Raw genomic sequence first — 20,131 nt, 5'->3', positions numbered from 1 at the left:
CGAGGCACAGATCTGGGGAAGGGTACATTTCTGTCCCCAAGAACACAGTGGCATCCTTCAGTATTAAATGGAAGAAGTGGAACTTGAGTCTTGGTGGAACCACCAAGACTCTTCCTAGAGCTGGCCGCCCAGCTAAAAACTGAGCAATCGGGGGAGAATGACCTTGGTCGGGGAGGGGACCAAGAACCCCATGGTCACTCTGACAGAGCTCCAGAGTGCCTCTGTGGACATGTGCGAACCTTCCAGAAAGGACAAGCATCTCTGCAGCACTCCACCAATCAGGCCTTTATGGTAAAGTTGCCAGACTGAAGCCACTCCTCAGTAAAAGGCACATGACAGCCCGCTGGAATTTGCCAAATGCACCTAAAGGACTCTGAGACCATGAGAAACAAGATTCCCTGGTCTGATGAAACCAAGATTGAACTGTTTGGCCTGAATGCCAAGCGTCACATCTAGAGGAAACCTGGCACCATCCCTACGGTGAAGCATGGTGGTGGCAGAATCATACTGTGGGGATGTTTTTCAGCGGCAGGGACTGGGAAACTAGTCAGGGTTGAGGGAAAGATGAACCGAGCAAAGTACAGAAAGATCCAAAGCGCTAAGGACCTCAGACTGGGGCAAAGGTTCACCTTCCAACAGGACAACGACCCTAAGCAAACAGCCAAGAAAACACAGGAGTGGCTTCTGAATGTCCTTGAGTGGCCCAGCCAGAGCCTGGACTTGAACCGAATCAAACTTCTCTGGGTCTGAATACTTATGTAAATGTGATATTTCAGATTTATATTTTTATAACATTTGCAAAAATTTCAAAAAACCTGTTTTTGCTTTGTCATTATGGTGTATTGTGTGTAAATTGATGAGGGCATTTTTTTTATTTAATCAATTTTAGGATAAGTGTATAACGTAAAAAATTGTGGAAAAAGTCAGAGTCTGTATACTTTCCGAATAGACTATATGTCTTCCTCAACGAGGACTATCCAGAGGCTGTGTGCCAGAAGAGAAAATAACTTATCCCAGCTATGAAATCTGCCAGAGCGCGTGGGGACATTGCTTACGTCCGCTATGACAGGCTCATTGTCCACCCTCCCTCCCAAAAGCCTCGAAGGGATGAGAGAGCTAAGCCTATGGGTTCATAGCTTCAACCCTGCAGCACATACACACACACCAACTGATTGATGGACTGCTGAATGTATATTTTTTTATCTTGCTTTGTTTGCTCTTTTATATATTATGTCTATCTCTGATAAGCTATCCAGGAAAGGGCTGACAATAGCCCATATTAATATATGTATCCTTAGGAATAAGGTTCATGAAATCAATAACTTGTTAACATCAAATAACATTCATATATTAGCCATTTCTGAGACTCACTTAGATAATTAATTTGATACAGCAGTAGCAATACAAGGATATAACATCTATAGAAGAGACATGAATTCTCATGGGGGAGGTGTTGCTGTATATATTCAGAGCCATATCCCTTAATTAATGCTTAGAGAATAGCTTATGTCAAGTGTTATTGAAGTGTTGTGGTTGGAGGTTCACTTGGCACACCTAAAGCCTTTTCTTTTGTCATGTTGCTATAGGCCACCAAGTGCTAACAGTCTGTATCTAAATAATGTGTGAAATGCTTGATAGTGTATGTGATGTAAACAGAGAGGTCTACATTCTTGGGGACCTGAATATTAACTGGTTTTCATCAAGCTGTCTGCTCAAGAGGAAGCTTCTCACTGTAACTAGTGCCTGTAATCTGGTTCAGGTTATTAAAAAAAACGACCAGGGTTTTCACAAACACTACAGGAACAAGATTGGCCGCATGTATTGGTCACATTTTTACTAATACTGTAGAACTTTGTTCTAAAGCTGCATCTGTACCCATTGGATGCAGTGATCACAATATAGTGGCTATATCCAGGAAAGCCAAAGTTCCAACAGCTGGGCCTAAAATAGTGTATAAGAGTTCATACAAAAGATTTTGCTGTGACTCATGTGGATGATTGTAACGGCGTGCGCTGAGAGTCGGGAAGCAAGTTCAGGGAGTGAGTGTTTTAGTAAATAAACGTAACATAGTACAAAACAAGAAAACACGAACGCACAGACATGACCCCCGAAACAATGACGCCTGGGGAAGGAACCAAAGGGAGTGACATATATAGGGTGAGGTAATCAGGGAAGTGATGGAGTCCAGGTGAGTCTGACGACACGCAGGTGCGCGTAACGATGGTGACTGGTGTGCGCCGTAATGAGCAGCCTGGTGACCTAGAGGCCGGAGAGGGAGCACACGTGACAGTACCCCCTCCCCGACGCGTGGCTCCAGCCGCAGGACGCTGACCAAAATGACGATCCCGGGGATCAGGAGCGGACCGGTCACCCCTGCTGATGCGCGAGAACTTGTGGCCGGCTGGGGCGTGGGAATCTGACAGACCGGCTGAGGCAGGGGAGCCGGACGAGCCGGCTGAGGCAGGGGAGCCGAACGAGCCGGCTGAGGCAGGGGAGCCGAACGAGCCGGCTGAGGCAGGGGAGCCTGACGAGCCGGCCGAGGGATGAAGCCTGATGAGCCGGCTGAGGCATGAGAGCCTGACCAACCGGCGGAGGCAGGAGAGCCTGGCGATCTGTCTGAGGCATGAGAGCCTGTAGCGGCTCCCGGACCCAACAGCATTCCCACCGAAACAAGAAAAAAAACACTCCCTGATGCTTCCCTTAGGTGAGGCATCATTCTGAAACAACGTGCGCTGAGAGTCAGGAAGCTAGTTCAGGGAGTGAGTGTTTTAATAAACGTAACATAATACAAAAACAAGAAAACATGAACAATGCACAGACATGACACAGAAACAATGATGTCTGGGGAAAAGAACCAAAGAGAGTGACATATATAGGGAAGGTAATCAGGGAAGTGATGTAGTCCAGGTTAGTCTGACGACACGCAGGTGCGTGTAACGATGGTGACAGGTGTGCGGCATAATGAGTAGCCTGGTGACCTAGAGGCCAGAGAGGGAGCACATGTCACAATGATGTTAAAAATATATAAAGAATGATGGAAAAAAAACTTTGAAGTACTTAAAATTAAATGATGGGCAGAAAGATAAATTCAACTCCATATTCAGATTACTTAGTCATTGCAAAACCATTTAATGTTTCCAATTCTTTTAAACGATTATGTAATTTGCAAAGTGGCAAATGTAGGCAGGAAATGCCAACAATGAACAGTGAGCCACCGTACTTATGCATAAAAAACTAATAATGAAAGAAAAGCATTGCAAGTTTGAATTTTGTCAAGTTAGTGTGGGAGAGGTGGAAAAATGATTGTTAATAATGACAAGCCTCCTGGCATTGACAACTTAGAAGGAAAGCTACTGGGGATGGTAGCTGACTCTATAGCCACTCCTATCTTTAATCTGAGCCTAGAGGAAAGTCTTTGTCCTCAGGCCTGGAGGGAAGTCAAAGTCTTTTCCCTACCCAAGAGTGATAAAGCGGCCTTTACTGGTTCTAACAGCAGACCTATAAGCTTGCTGCCAGCTCGTAGCAAACTTGGAAAAAATTGTGTTGGAACAAATACAATGTTATTTCTCTGTAAACACATTATCAACAGACTTCCAGCATGTTTATAGAGAAGGACACTCAACATATACTGCACTGACACAAATGACTGAGGATTGGTTGAAAGAAATGTATAATAACGAGATTGTGGGAGTTATACTGTTAGATTTCAGTGCAGCCTTTGACATTATTGATCATAACCTGTTGTTGAGAAAATGTATGTGCTATGGCTTTTCAACCTCTGCCATATCGTGGATTCAGAGCTATCTGTCTAATAGAACTCAAAGGGTTTTCTTTAATGGAAGCTTCTCTAATGTCAAACATGTCAAGTGTGGTGTACCACAGGGAAGCTCTCTAGGCCTTCTACTCTTTTCTATTTGTGAGTCTATGCATGCTGATGATTCAACCATATACCCATCGCAACCACAGCTAGTGAAGTCACTGAAAACCTTAACAAAGAGTTGCAGTCTGTATTGGATTTGGTGGCCAATAATAAACTGGTCCTGAACATCTCTAAAACTAAGAGCATTGTATTTGGTACAAATCATTCCCTAAGTTCTAGACCTCAGCTGTATCTGGTAATGAATAGTGTGGCTGTTAAACAAGTTGAGGAGACTCAATTACTTGGTGTTACCTTAGATTGTAAACTGTCATGGTCAAAACATATAGATCCAATGGTTGTAAAGATGGGGAGAGTTCTGTCCGTAGTAAAGACACCACACTCTAAGAAGCAACTCCTGCAGGCTCTAGTTTTGTCTTATCTTGATTATTATCCAGTTGTGTGGCCGAGTGCTGCAAGGAAAGACCTAGTTAAGCTGCAGCTGGCCCAGAACAGAGCGGCACGTCTTGCATTATAATCAGAGGGCTAATATAAATACTATTCATGCCAGTTTCTCTTGGCTAAGTGTTGAGGAAAAACTGACTGTGTCACTTCTTATTTTTATAAGAAACATTAATGTGTTGAAAATCCCAAATTGTTTGCATAGTCAACTTACACACAGCACTGACACACACACTTACCCCACCAGACATGCCACCAGGGGTCTTTTCACAGTCCCCAAATCCAGAACAAATTCAAGAAAACGTACAGTATTATATAGAGCCATTATTGCATGGAACTCCCATCTCATATTGCTCACATGAACAGCAAAGCTGGTTTTAAAAAAAACAGATAAAGCAACACCACACGGCACAACGCTTCTCCCCTATTTGACTTAGATAGTTTGTGTGTATGTATTGACATGTAGGCTACGTGTGCCATTTTTAAATGTCTGTAGTTCTGTCCTTGAGCTGTTCTTGTCTATTAATGTTCTGTATTATGTCATGTTTCATGTTTGTGTGGACCCCAGGAAGAGTAGCTGTTGTTTTTGCAACAGCAAATGGAGATCCTAATATAATACCAAATACTGGGCTGGCGTGGTTACACGTAGTCTGCGGTTGTGAGGCCGGTTGGACGTACTGACAAATTCTCTAAAACAACATTGGAGGTGGCTTATGGTAGAGAAATAAACATAAAATTCTCTTGCAACAACTCTGGTGGACATTCCTGCAGTCAGCATGCCAATTGCACACTCCCTCAAATCTTGAGACATCTGTGGTCTTTCATTGTCCCCAGGACAAGGTGCACCTGTGTAATGATCATGCTGTTTAATCAGCTTCTTGATATTCAACACCTGTCAGGTGGATGGATTATCTTGGAAAAGGAGAAATGCTCACTAACAGGGATGTAAACAAATTTGTCCACAAAATGTAAGAGAAAAAAGCTGTTTGTGCATATGAACAATTTTATTGAAACATGGGACCAACATTTTACATGTTGCGTTTAGATTTTTGTTCAGTATAAATATCATGTGGCTGTCCATGGTCCTGATTTCTGATCAGTGTGTGTGTGTGTGTGTGTGTGTGTGTGTGTGTGTGTGTGTGTGTGTGTGTGTGTGTGTGTGTGTGTGTGTGTGTGTGTGTGTGTGTGTGTGTGTGTGTGTGTGTGTGTAACTATAACAAAAAATGTTGACTGTACTTGTGGACTAGCTGAACGCAAATGCCATCCTCTCTTTCATGTTGGCAACACTGTCTATGGCTCTGTCATACACTAAGTACAGTTGTAGTTTTTGTTGTCATAGGCTACCAAGCTAAAAATGCTTGCTGGCCTAACTTCCTGGAATGGGCAACAATGAACCAGCTAAGTTAGCTAGATAGTTAACGTGAGCCTACTAGTTTACATATAGGCTACATATTGAACTTCAGTCGTTTCAGGTCAGTGTCACACCATATTAATTCATGGTTAGATCAGAATCCCTTTCATAATCATTGGCCTGTACAGAGAATTAAGTCAAAACCACAAGTCCAAATCCCCATCTCCATCCATGGTTTAGGAAAAGGACGATTTAGCAAGCTAGCCAGCTACTACAGGACATCAACACAAGCAGACCAGAAACACACACTTTTTTTCTGAAAAATATGTTTTGCTTAAGTGTTGTTGTTTTTTTTACCCTTATTTTACAAGGTAAGTTGACTGAGAACACATTTTCATTTACAGCAACGACCTGGGGAAGAGTTACAGGGGAGAGGAGGGGGGATGAATGACCCAATTGATTGGTCTGAAGTCAAAACCAAACTGGCTTCCCTTGGGGGGCATTTTGCTGCACCAGGACAACCCACAGTTGAGCTCAGCTGAACGCTGATTGACCAAACGCTTGCTCGCATCAATCAATCAAATGCTGCGTGGCAGCACGCCACTGCAGACAGCTGTTGTGTTGTGCACTGAAGTCCCCAAACGAAAGGAAAAGGTGAGAGGAGGTGCGAGCGTGTAGATGCGAGAAGGAATTATACAATGAGCAAAGTGATGATGCTGTTTGTATGTGGCTGCTATAAAAGTGAACTGTGTTTTCATTCCGCCGATTCTGTTGAAAAACTTTTCTTAAACGGAAGGAAACCGAAACTGGGATAGACCTATCTGAATTTGTCCAATAGAAACTCTCATTTTGATTGTAAAACGCAACTGTTTGGACTAATGATTACACCCTAGATGAGATAGATGCAGGTACGAGTGTGCATTGAATGTATTACTGTCTGTCACCTTGATTACTACAAATTATCATGACCTATGAACCTACTTTCTAACGTTTCATAGACTCGGTTGTAGCAACCCCATGATGGGTATAGGGAACATTAGAGTATCATGTAGTAGACCAAACCTATCGTTGTTACATTGAACTGGGTGAATGGAATATTGAATGACAGTCATCCAATATGCTGTAATAGAAATCGGCCTCCCTCATCTTAAACGGCACCGACCGCCACTGATACTCAGTGTATATCAATGAATTGGTGAGGGCACTAGAACAGTCTGCAGCACCCGGCATCACCCTACTGGACTTGGAAATCAAATGCCTACTGTTTGCAGATTATCTGGTTCTCCTGTACCCAATCAAGAAGGGCCTACAGCAGCACCTAGATCTTCTGCACAGATTCTGTCAGACCTGGGCCTTGACAGTAAATATCTGTAAGACAAAAATAATGGTGTTCCAAAAAAGGTCCAGTCGCCAGGACAACAAATACAAATTCTATCTAGACACTGTTGCCCTAGAGCACACAAACAACTATATCTACAGTTGTAGTCAGAAGTTTACATACACCTTAGCCAAATACATTTAAACTCAGTTTTTCACAATTCCTGACATTCAATCCTGGTAAAAATGCCCTGTCTTAGGTCAGTTAGGATCACCACTTTATTTTAAGAATGTGAAATGTCAGAATAATAGTAGAGAGAATGATTTATTCAGTGAATCTCGGTAAGAGAAAAATAATGGTTTTCCAAAAAAGGTCCAGAAGTGGACCGCCGAACACAGATCTCTTGCTGCCTCAGAGATCCTCTTGCTGCCTCAGAGATCCTCTTGCTGCCTCAGAGATCCTCTTGCTGCCTCAGAGATCCTCTTGCTGCCTCAGAGATCCTCTTTGTATTTCTACTGGGTCTGTCAGACAAGCTTGGATGAATTCTAAACAAAAATGCTGAGGAAGCCTCTTAAGACATCATTATCAATGTTTAGCAATTTAAGGTTGTTAAAAGTAAAGACAAGCCTTAGTCATTGTGATAGGACTCCACAACACTAATGACATGAATTAGTCAGATAAAAAGTGTGATTTAGTTGCTCGATTTTTATTTAGATGGCTAAAATGTAGTGAATACAATTTTTTATATTTAATATATAAAGGCACTATTTTAGGGATTTGTAGCCCATTTCCCATTTGGTCAATGGACTAACCCAGGAAATCTGCCACAGTGGAAGAGGATATTCATATGATCAGTGGAAAATGTAAAAGTTATCAGTTGCTATTTCCCATTCAGGCCATGTGGTGAGTTCAGTGCAAAGGCCAGTCTTCCAACTCTCTTTATTCTCTGTGACTGCCTAATTCAGCTTTTTGTCCTCGTTGACTTTGACTTTCTCCCAAATGGCACCCTATTCCCTATATAGTGCACTACTTTTGACCAGGCCACATAGGGAGTGGTGCACTATGTAGAGAATAGGGTCCTATTTGGGACACTACCCCTGTGCCTGCGGTTCACACATCTAAATATATACCAGAAGGTGTTCCAGCAGAAACCATCACCACAGGACTTGATGATAACATGACCCTTTTCTGAAGGTTGATGGCATTGGGTTAAAAGGCTGGAGTTCCAATAGGCTATATTTTAGGTTATTTGAGGGGGGGCAGACAGACAGACAGAGAGAAAGAGACAGACAGACAGACAGAGACAGAGAGAGAGAGACAGAGAGAGAGAAAGAGACAGAAAGAGAGAAAGAGAGACAGAAAGAGAGACAGAAAGAGAGACAGAAAGAGAGACAGAAAGAGAGACAGACAGACAGACAGACAGACAGACAGACAGACAGACAGACAGACAGACAGACAGACAGACAGACGCATTCAGCATTCATAGATAGGTCAGTTGAATACATACACAAAGCAGTACATGTACAGTATGGGCTGCAGGTTGGGGGAGACTGGGGATGGTTGTAACATGGGATAGTTGGAATCTTTCAATTCCTCCAACCAGGAGAAAGGTAGAATCATGTAAATCACTTTGCACATGCTCAGTTTAGTCCTCAACCCTCACGTGTAGAAGCAAGACCCTGTGACAGACTTCAGATTGTATGGACCAAAATAGGATTTTGAGGTAACATATATTTGTTTAATGTTTTTTTTTTTGGGGGGGGGGGGGTGATGGTATCACCTGCTTTGTAGTTAGATTCGCTAAACTTATATCAGGTTTCTAACCAGTCTGTGTAGAAATATTTGATGTCATTTATCGATGTTTAAATTTTAAAATTGAAGCTAGCTAATGGCTGCAAGGGTCAGGGTTAGTTGTAACAAGTCTAAGAAGGTCTAGGTGCAGTGCTGGGAATACCAATGATGGGCCCACCAAGCCTGTAACCCAGGACTACCGTGCCACTGTCACAACTGTGACTCTGATTGAGTGTACATGTAGCACACACACACACACACACACACAAGTTCAGATGTCGTTGAATAGTTGAGAAGGGCCAGTTAATGGAGTTCAATAATAAACCGTGTATAATTTGTAATATAATTTCTGCCACATGGCGATGTGAGTTCTCATGTTCTCAATAAAGTATTTTTAATGTTTAGTTGATGAGTCATGATTTATGATTTTTTTTTCTCCAACTGTTACATTTAACCTCAACAAGCAACTGAGCCAGACTGTGGGATAAATTGTATTTAAAACTATGCATTTGCAGTTTGAGTGAGATATATAGTAACTTCACTAATTTGTAGAGGACAGATGTTATTTGTATTAAATTGGTGAGAAGTGTTAAAACCATACCCAGTCTCCTCATATGATCCAGCACCGAGCGGTGAGTCAGCACTTCATTTCAGCAGGTTCCAGAAACTCCAGCGTGCTGCCCCCTACTGGAGAAAAAAACTATTGCCTCTCCTAGTTTAAATAAATAAATATTATTTAAATATTCCCTGTCATTCATATCCCTGCAGTGCTGAAAATATTTGTTTGTTAATAATAAAACAATTAGGATAAGTCAAATCCCAAGTTTTTGTGAGAGCTATCAGCTTAGCTTCTTTATGGTAGGTGATACCATGCCAATGTAATTGAACAAGTTACTAACTCATGAAGAGCTGGAGTGACCTCTGCTGCTTGATCTCTCTCAACACACGTCACTTTTCAAAGCATATTTTGTTTCCTTTTCTAAAATTGCACTTTCTCTTTCTGATACCAGTCAACCAACACCTCCAAAACTCTGTACATTCAGAATCTATCTATTTGACAAGATAGGCCTCGACTAGCCTGGTCCCAGATCTGTTTGTGCTGTCTTCCCAACCCCTATGGTGATTGATGGCCATCGATTACCTTAGATGTTGACAAGACAGTACAAACAGATCTGGGTCCAGGCTATCACTATTGACTATAACATCCCATAGTTCCTGCAAAGAAAACCACAACAATCTGTTCCATTTGCAGCTACATAGGACAACAGGTACAGCCTCCTCCTTGCCTCCCTCCAGTGTTCAGACTCTGACTGCTCCTCGCCTCGTCGACCTTGATTCCTTTGTTCGACTTATAAATAGCTGCCCTGCCGTGTAATGTACCTGTGAAGCGTCAGGAGAATTCCACTGGGTCGCTGTGTCTTACAGCCTGGGATCTGAATGAGTGGTGTGCAGGTTCAGGTGGTTGGCTGGGACGCTGTCTGGCCCATTTGTTGATAGCAGAGGTATATGAGGAGGAAGAGGAGAGGGAGGAGGATGAAGGTGATGGTTGGCTGGGACACTGTCTGGCCCATTTGATGAAGGTGGAGTAGGAGAGGGGGGAGGAGAAAGAGGAGGAGAAAGAGGCGGAGGAGGCTTGGTTGTTATTCTGGCCTGCACACGGGAGAGAGCAGAGCATCAGCTGCTGTTCTGTTTGTTCTTTATTGCAAAGTCACTGCAGCGTCAGACAGTGTAGTGGTGGAGTGGGTCAAGGTGGAGGAAATATGGTGCAGGCCAAGGCCATGGTGCATTTAAATTTGGTCCCATTCCAATACTTTGGAATTGCATCCTTCCTTCCTAGTTTCCTAAAAGTAGGCTGCATCTCTAGTCAAAAAGGAGAGTAATTTGTAGGGAATAGGGCGCCATTTAGGACAGCCATTATCTCGGTAAGGATATGACCGGATTGGTGAAGGCAATACAGCAGAAGCCTTGCTCTTACCTGTCCAATTAAATGTTAGATTAGTGATCACTTCAAGGAAAGAAGAAATGGATGAATTTTTAAAGATTTTGAATCAAAATACATCCTTTAGAACGTCACACAGGATGTTATGTTAGAATTGTGTTTTTAAATGAAGATAAGTTAACTATCAGGTAAAGCAAACATTTTTTATTAGAAAAATGCTAAAAGTTTATATAATTTGAATTACAAAAAGGCAATATAAAATTCTCCATTCCTAATACAATGCAGGTCAACGGTCATATTCACACAGATATGAATTAAGAAAACAAAAATCTATTTCAATATCAATAGTATTTCTATGATAAGTAACACTGATTTAGATACTTTTTAAAAAACCTTTAGTAAACCAATAGATCAAATATTACATTCTTCATGATCGATTTGCTTTGTTGATCTCGGACAATTCTTACATTTAAACCGACACTTTTACAAATGTATACATGCTCCTGTGAATGTGGCAAATCCAAATGATAAAATAGAACATTTACAGCATCCATTCACAAATCATTTAACCTGTCTCGCCCCCCCGTTCCGCTAGCGGAACTCCTCCCACATTCCACTGAAAATTCAAAAAATATTTTTTTAGAAATATTTAACTTTCACACATTAACAAGTCCAATACAGCTAATGAAAGATACACATCTTGTGAATCCAGCCAACATGTCCGATTTTTTAAATGTTTTACAGGGAAAACACAATATATATTTATGTTAGCTCACCAACAAATAGAAAAAAGCACAGACATTTTTCACAGCACAGGTAGCAAAATCAAAATCAACCAAACTAACCTAGAACAAACCAAAGAAACCAAGAAACAACTTAATCAGATGACAGTCTTATAACATGTTATACAATAAATCTATGTTTTGTTCGAAAAATGTGCATATTTGAGCTATAAATCAGTTTTACATTACTGCTACCATCATAGCTACAGTCAGAAATAGCACGGGAGTAGCCAGAGTAAATACAGACACCAACGTCAACTACCTAATTACACATCATAAAACATTTCAGAAAAATATATGGTGGATAGCAAATGAAAGACAAAGATCTTGTGAATATAGCCAATATTTCCGATTTTTAAAATGTTTTACAGCGAAAACACCACGTATATTTATGTTAGCTCACCACCAAATACAAAAGACAGACAGACATTTTTCACAGCACCGGTAGCATGCAGGTAGCATGCACAAAGCCAACCTAACTAACCTAGAACCAACCTAACTAACCTAGAAACAACTCCCTCAGATGACAGTCCTATAACATGTTACACAATAAATCTATGTTTTGTTCAAAAAATGTGCATATTTGAGCTATAAATCAGTTTTACATTACTGCTACCATCATAGCTACAGTCAGAAATAGCACGGGAGTAGCCAGAGTAAATACAGACACCAACGTCAACTACCTAATTACTCATCATAAAACATTTCAGAGAAATATATGGTGGATAGCAAATGAAAGACAAAGATCTTGTGAATACAGCCAATATTTCCGATTTTTGAAGTGTTTTACAGCGAAAACACAATATATCGTTATATTAGCTTACTACAATAGCTATCACACAACAGCATTGATTCAAGGCAAACGGTAGCGATAGCACAGTTCGACAGATATATGAAATAGCATCCCAAATTGGGTCCTTATCTTTGTTGATCTTCCATCAGAATGTTGTACAAGGGGTCCTTTGTTCAGAACCGTCTTTGTTTGGATCCAGAACGAACTATTTCCCTCTTGAATTAGCAAGCACACTGGCCGTGCGGCGCTAACCTCTCCTTCTTGATCAAATTCCTCCAACGCATCACGTCTAAAGTCCCGAATAAATTTCAATAATATAATTAAACTATATTGAAAAAACATACTTTAGGATGATATTGTGACATGTATCAAATAAAATCGAAGCCGGAGATCATATTCACCTATAACGACGGTTTTCCAGGAGGCGATTCCAGGTCCAACTTCGCGCCTTCCAAAAAAAAATAATGGCGGACCTCTCACTCCAAGAGGTTGTATTCAATCCCAGAACGAGATAATCAAGTCATTTCTGCTCTCACTTCCGCATGACACCCAGGGGAAGGTGTATGACGTGTTTCTACAGTCATAAGTGACATGCCCTTTTATAGACAAGCTCTTGAAGAGAGACCTCGCTTTTGGAAATCTCACTTCCGGATAGGAAATGGGCTGTAAAAAGAGTTCTGTTTCACTTAGAGAAATAATTAGAACGGTTTTAGAAACTAGAGAGTGTTTTCTATCCAATATTAATAATAATATGCATATTGTACGAGCAAGAATTGAGTACGAGGCCGTTTAAATTGGATACGATTTTCCCCAAAAGTGAAAACAGCACCCCCTGTCCTTAAGAATTAAGTACTTAATCTTTGTCTAGGAAGCTTAAAGGAAGAATAATTTGTGTTACAGTAAGAAAGAGTGTCAAATAAGATCATTTATCTTCTTGTTTGACCACTCAGCTCTACTTTGTCCAGCTCTAATTTTGAGTGACAAGCGCTTCCCGACCTGAATTACCAAAAAAAAAGAATCAAAAGTAGAGCAAAAAGCCATTTCTCATTGTTCACATGTTGAATCTGTTGGTGGCAAATCCATAAAATATAACATAGCAAATCATTAGTAAGTGAGAATGTCAATCTAAATGATACCATTTTCACACCATACTGAGCTGAGCTGTACTGGCCTGGTTATTCATCCAGCACAGTTGCCTGAACCGTGCTGGAAAGGACAATGTGAAAAGAAAATGTGTGTACAGCACGATTCAGGTCGACACAATAGTATGAACAGGGGATGTGTCATACATTAAAAAATATATTTAAAAAATTGTTCTTTAATAACGGAATTTCTCCCATAATAAAAAGGTTAAGGGTTGGTTACCGTAGGAACCAATGGCTACAGCGACAATCTGGAGAGACACTGGTCGAGAGACACTGGTCGGGAGACACTGGTCGAGGGACACTGGTCGAGGGACACTGGTCGAGAGACACTGGTCGAGAGACACTGGTCGAGAGACACTGGTCAAGGCACACGTCAAGGTTTTGGTGAAAAGGTGTAGTCCAAGTTTACCAGACACCATCATAGCCCTAACAGCGGTGACTAATCACAGAGTGGAAGCAGAATCTATTCCATACTATCTGTACTAAGATGCCCGTTGTTTTCATTGGTTGGAGATAAATGCCTACGTGTTTCTTTCAATGCATGTGTAGCGGGATCTAGACATCGTGAAACAGACCACTTTGGGGGTATGAAAATGACAAAATTTGGTTCTTGGGTGAACTGTCCCTTTTAAGTTGAACGGGACAGCCTATACTGACAATGGGGTGAACTGTCCCTTTAAGTTAAATGGGACAGCCTATACTGACAATGGGGTGAACTGTCCCTTTAAGTTGAATGGGACAGCCTATACTGACAAACCAACCTGCTGTTAAATATTCAAGCCATTCTTACACAACACCAGTCTCTCATTGCCAAAGCCAATACCCTACACATACAGCAGGATTATTTACAACATGAATAGATTGGAAACAAAGTACCTAATTTTGACAAAAACTATCTGAAAACGCTAATGAAATGGTGTGAATCTGAAGGTACGTTAGTTTGAGGTGATTTCTAAGTATAATGGAAAATATGCATCTAATAATTACAGTAGCCCTGGTAACTAATAACCTAGGTGATTATCATAGTTTTATGAGACAGAGTACACACTTTAAACTTCCTTATATTTTTCATTCAGGTTTCACCCTACTAAAAGCAACACTCATTGTCTTCATTTGTACATTGAAATGAAAGGATGCTGAAAAGCCACCATTGTTGAGAGTCTCAACCCGTGGTTACTTTACAACAGAGTCTCAACCCGTGGTTACAACAGAGTCTCAACCCGTGGTTACAACAGAGTCTCAACCGGTGGTTACTTTATAACAGAGTCTCAACCCGTGGTTACAACAGAGTCTCAACCCGTGGTTACAACAGAGTCTCAACCCGTGGTTACAACAGAGTCTCAACCGGTGGTTACTTTACAACAGAGTCTCAACCGGTGGTTACTTTACAACAGAGTCTCAACCGGTGGTTACTTTACAACAGAGTCTCAACCGGTGGTTACTTTACAACAGAGTCTCAACCGGTGGTTACTTTACAACAGAGTCTCAACCGGTGGTTACTTTACAACAGAGTCTCAACCGGTGGTTACTTTACAACAGAGTCTCAACCGGTGGTTACTTTACAACGGCCAGACATGTAAGACACCCCCCCCACATACACACACACACACAGAAAGAATCCATACATACACGAGCGTAGCAAAAAAAGATGCACACGAACACATACTGAGGAACATCACAACATCAGGCTTCCAATTCCCAAAACACACAGTGGGTACAGTTTCCTACTCAAGCAACCATTTTGTTGCTGTCCGATGACCACAGCTCATATATCAAATGAGCTCCATGGTGGGACCTGCACTGGATGGTGACAGCAGGGGAGGGGATCCATCCCAAACAGGTGGTGTGGTGGTGGACATTGGATGGAGGAGGTGAAGGGGGTATCTGGGGGTTGAGATAGCCCGGCCTGGGTCTAGTTGTTCCCCTGGAAGGCTCCGGAGGCAGCGGTGGCGGCCGTGGAGGTGGCGGCCGTCTGGAAGGTCTTGTTGGTGAGCACGCCCTGGGAGAACTCCTGCTGGGCTTTCTGGAAGCTGGCCCCGGTACGCCGGTACTGGCTGTGCACCTGGGGGAGGACACCACGCCATTAGGGGTTATAGTATAGAATGTATAGCAGGGCTCTCCAACCCTGTTCCTGGAGAGCTACCGTCCTCTAGGTTCTCTCCAACCCTGTCCCTGGAGAGCTACCGTCCTCTAGGTTCTCTCCAACCCTGTTCCTGGAGAGCTACCGTCCTCTAGGTTCTCTCCAACCCTGTTCCTGGAGAGCTACCGTCCTCTAGGTTCTCTCCAACCCTGTTCCTGGAGAGCTCCCGTCCTCTAGGTTCTCTCCAACCCTGTTCCTGGAGAGCTCCCATCCTCTAGGTTCTCTCCAACCCTGTTCCTGGAGAGCTCCCGTCCTCTAGGTTCTCTCCAACCCTGTCCCTGGAGAGCTACCTTCCTGTAAATGTTCACTCCAATCCTAATCTAGCACACCTGATTCTAATAATTAGCTGGTTGATAAAAGGAATCAGTTTAATTATAACTTAGCTCCGTAAGAACCATCCTGATCTCGCCAGCTTACATTCTGTTTAACTACATGGATACAGTTACTATGCCGTGGTTAAATTCCTAAAATCAATTGGATGAGGTCAGAGGTTCCTCCCCTCTGACCTTCTCATCCAATGGGTTTTGAGGAGGTGGTGAGGATGCGAGGAATCAAGGAAATGCAATAGAGATTCTCCCAGGGAGTTACAGTAACGCCACGTACCATCCTCAGCAGGAGGACTGACAGCACAGCACAGGCAGTGAAGAAGCAGGACACCACCATCATGATGGCTCCCACCGCCTTGTTGAAGGAAATGGCAGACAACGAGGTGATCCAACCACTGGAATCAAGAAGGAATCGATATAGGGTAAATTGTTTAATTTAGTCTAACGTGGGAATGCATTTTCCTTTGAAATTGTTATAAAATATGTTAGTCACCATTGAACAATTCTATGGTTTATAGTAACAATATTTATAGAATTCACTATATATACACAGAGAGGCAAGATAAAATGTTTGTGAACCTTTTGGAAATACCTGGATTTCTGCTTAAATTGGTCATACAATTTGATCTGATCTTCATCTAGGTCACAACAATAGACAGTCTGCTTAAACTAATAACACAAACAATTATACATGTTCATGTCTTTATTGAACACACCGTGTAAACAGTCACAGTGCAGAGTGGGAAAAGTATGTTGGATTTAATAACTGGTTTACCCTCCTTTGGAAGCAATAACCTCAACCAAACATTTTCTGTAGTTGCTGATTAGACCTGCACAACGGTCAGGAGGAATTTTGGACCGTTCCTCTTTACAAAACTGTTTCAGTTCAGCAATATTCTTGGGATGTCTGGTGTGAACTGCTCGAGGTCATGCCACTGCATCTCAATCGGGTTGAGGTCAGCACGTATTTTCTTCTGTTGAGGCAATTTTGTTGTTGATTTACTTCTGTGTTTTGGGTGGTTGTCCTGTTGACCTTCAATTGGCAGACAGCCTAACATTCTCCTGGAAAATGTCTTGATAACTTGGGAATTCATTTTTCCGTCGATGATAGCAAGCTGTCCAGGCCCTGAGGCAGCAAAGCAGCCCCAAACCACGATGCTCCCTCCACCATACTTTACAGTTGGGATGAGGTTTTGATGTTGGTGTGCTGTGCCTTTTTTTCTCCACACATAGTGTTGTGTTCCTTCCAAACAACTCAACTGTAGTTTCATCTGTCCACAGAATGTTTTGCCAGTAGTGCTGTTGAACATCCAGTTGCACTTTTACAAATTTCAGACTTGTAGCAATGTTTTTTTTGGACAGCAGTGGCTTCTTCCGTGGTGACCTCCCGTGAACACCATTATTATTTAGTGTTTTACGTATCGTAGACTCGTCAACAGAGATGTTAGCATGTTCCAGAGATTTCTAAGTCTTTAGCTGACACTCTAGGATTCTTCTTAACCTCATGGAGCATTCTGCACTGTGCTCCTGCAGTCATCTTTGCAGGATGGCCACTTCTAGGGAGAGTAGCAACAGTGCTGAACTTTCTCCATTTATAGACAATTTGTCTTACCGTGGACTGATGAACATCAAGGCTTTTAGAGATACTTTTATAACCCTTTCCAGCTTCATGCAAGTCAACAATTCTTAATCTTAGGTCTTCTGAGATCTCTTTTGTTTGAGGCATGGTTCACATCAGGCAATGCTTCTTGTGAATAGCAAACTCAAATTTTGTGAGGTTTTTTTTGTAGGGCAAGGCAGCTCTAACCAACATCTCCAATCTCGTCTCATTGATTGGACTCCAGGTTAGCTGACTCCTGACTCCAATTAGCTTTTGGAGAAGTCATTAGCCTAGGGGTTCACATACTTTTTCTAACCGAATGTTTAAATGATGTATTCAATATAGACAAGAAAAATAAAATAATAACACACAAATTATTGTAAGCACACTAAGTCTGTCTATTGTTGTGACTTAGATTAGAATTTATGCAGAAATCCAGGTAATTCCAAAGGGTTCACATACTATTTTTGCAACTGTATTTCATTGATCAAACATGGAGGGTCTAAAAGGTTGAAGAGTTTAATGTACATAAAATATTTTCAGATTTACTTATCAACTATTCAAAAGCAAACAGTGGCCCTGTTCCAATTCTTTACAAGTGAATTCTACATCCTCACTCACAGATCTGACCTGGGCCCATATTTACAAAGCATCTCAGAGTGCTGATCTAGGATCAGGTCCCTCATTGCCATTATACTCATAGTTATTCTGACCTAAAAAGGGAAAACTGATCCTAGATCAGTACTCATAATCTTGGTCTGGTGTACATGGGCCATGGTTGGACTGGTGAACACACACAGATTGAAGATATGCAAAAAAAATAAAAAAATCGATTTGACATCCATAGCATCCCACTCAGTCAGAGCTGTTCCTCACACCCACCTGTTTCCCCAGTTGGGGATGCCCACAGACTGGATAATGAACACCACCACTTGGCAGAAGAACACAAAGAAGAAGAAGAAGTAACTGAAGGAGCTGTCCGACCTGCAGAGACCAAGAGTTTAGAGAACACAGAATTAAATAACACCATTTGGCAGTAAATTGGGAAATAACCCTGAACTTGGCAAAGTGCGAGTTTGGGAAGGCCACTGTTACCTATCTCGGCAAAGAGGTCGGCCATGGACAGGTGCGCCCTGTTGATGCCAAGGTCTTGGCTATAACTGCATTTCCCGCACCTACCACCAGACGAGAGCTACGCCGCTTTTTAGGGATGGTTGGCTACTACCGTAGTTTCTGTTCAAATTTCTCTGCGGTAGTTGCTCCATTGACCGATTTGCTCAGTCTGGCTAGATCGTTTGAGTGGTCCCCTTTTGAATCTGCTAAACACTCTTATGTAATACCCCTGAACTTGCTGCTCCGGATTTTGAGCGACCATTTAAACTGGAGGTAGATGCTAGTGCCAGAGGTGCTGGTGCTGTTCTACTGCAGCAGGACAAGAGTGGAGTGGATCATCCTGTTTGTTATGTTTCTCAAAAATATAACAAATATCAGGCTAATTATGCAACCATCGAACAAGAAGCTCTAGCTTTGTTGTTAGCTCTGCAATACTATGAGGTATATATTGATTCCAGTGCCCTACCAGTGATGGTATATACTGATCATAACCCCTTAGTGTTTCTCCACCGGATGTACAACCAGAACCAGCGCCTTATGCGTTGGGCGCTTATTTTGCAGAATTATTATTTGGAGATCCGCCATAAAAAGGGTTCTGAAAATGTTTTGGCAGATGCTTTGCCTCGTGTTTAAAAATGTATGATTTGGTATTCGTTGTAAATATTTTAGTCGCAATCCTTATAGGGTTGCTCTTTTAAGGGTGCGAGTGTTACGGATACAGGTATCCTGTGTGTGTGTGTGTGTGTGTGTGTATGTTTTCTCTCCTTCTGCCCTAGTCACATGTGGCAGTCATCAGTCGCCAATCAGAAGACACACCTGCTCCGTGGTTTAAAAGAAACCCAATCAGTTGTCTCTGGAGCGATCTATCTTTTGTTTTTGCGCCAACGTCTCACATTGTCCGTTATCATGTGAGTATGTATTGCTGTGCTGTATGGCTGTTTGTTTGTTGGTGGGAAAAGGGGATACCAAGCCAAGTCGCCCTTGGGCATACATTACCCGTAGGAAAACTTTGTCTAAGTACCCTAGTTAGAACTGGCCGGACCACGCACTGTATTTTATTGGTTAGTTAGCTAGCTGTTCTTGAAGCAGGCAAGACTAGCTTAGTTTTTTGTTGTTGTTGATATTTATGAGTTCTTTCCTTGGGTCCAGCTCAGCCCCTTCTCCCCCCACACTACAAAAAGAGGGCTCGCAATTTTAACCAATCAGCACTTTTACCGTATAAAATTGTTCAATCAAGCCAGACGTCAACAAATCTTTCATCCCGTCAGTGCATTTTATTGACACATTTGAAAATGTACTATTTCTGCATGCAAATATCACACACAAAAACACACTGAAATCCTGGGCGGGACTTTCAAATGCTCTTTGTGATCCACCATATAAACAAAGCCTTATTGTAAGCCAAAGCACAGTGGCATGCAAACCAATTGGATGCACAAATTAGCTATATGCAAACATGAAAGATTATACAATCCCTTATTAATTAAATAACTTCTCCAAGTAAGACATTACTTG

General features: G+C 41.9%; 1 protein-coding gene across 1 annotated transcript in view; it reads right to left on the bottom strand.

Annotated features, from left to right (window-relative positions):
* Positions 1 to 15,349: 15,349 nt before the first annotated feature.
* Positions 15,350 to 20,131, bottom strand: part of LOC120051879 (secretory carrier-associated membrane protein 2-like) — a 41,997-nt gene continuing 37,215 nt past the window's right edge. The window contains exons 8-10 of the mRNA XM_038998767.1: positions 18,386 to 18,487; positions 16,181 to 16,298; positions 15,350 to 15,499 (exon numbers count right to left, since the gene is read on the bottom strand). Of these exons, the coding sequence (XP_038854695.1) occupies positions 15,350 to 15,499; positions 16,181 to 16,298; positions 18,386 to 18,487 (370 nt within the window). The remainder of the gene's footprint in view (positions 15,500 to 16,180; positions 16,299 to 18,385; positions 18,488 to 20,131) is intronic.

This window comes from Salvelinus namaycush, chromosome 8 (genome assembly GCF_016432855.1).
Source record: "Salvelinus namaycush isolate Seneca chromosome 8, SaNama_1.0, whole genome shotgun sequence".
NCBI classification, from domain to species: Eukaryota; Metazoa; Chordata; class Actinopteri; order Salmoniformes; family Salmonidae; genus Salvelinus; species Salvelinus namaycush.
This window is presented reverse-complemented; position numbering and strand designations above follow the sequence as displayed.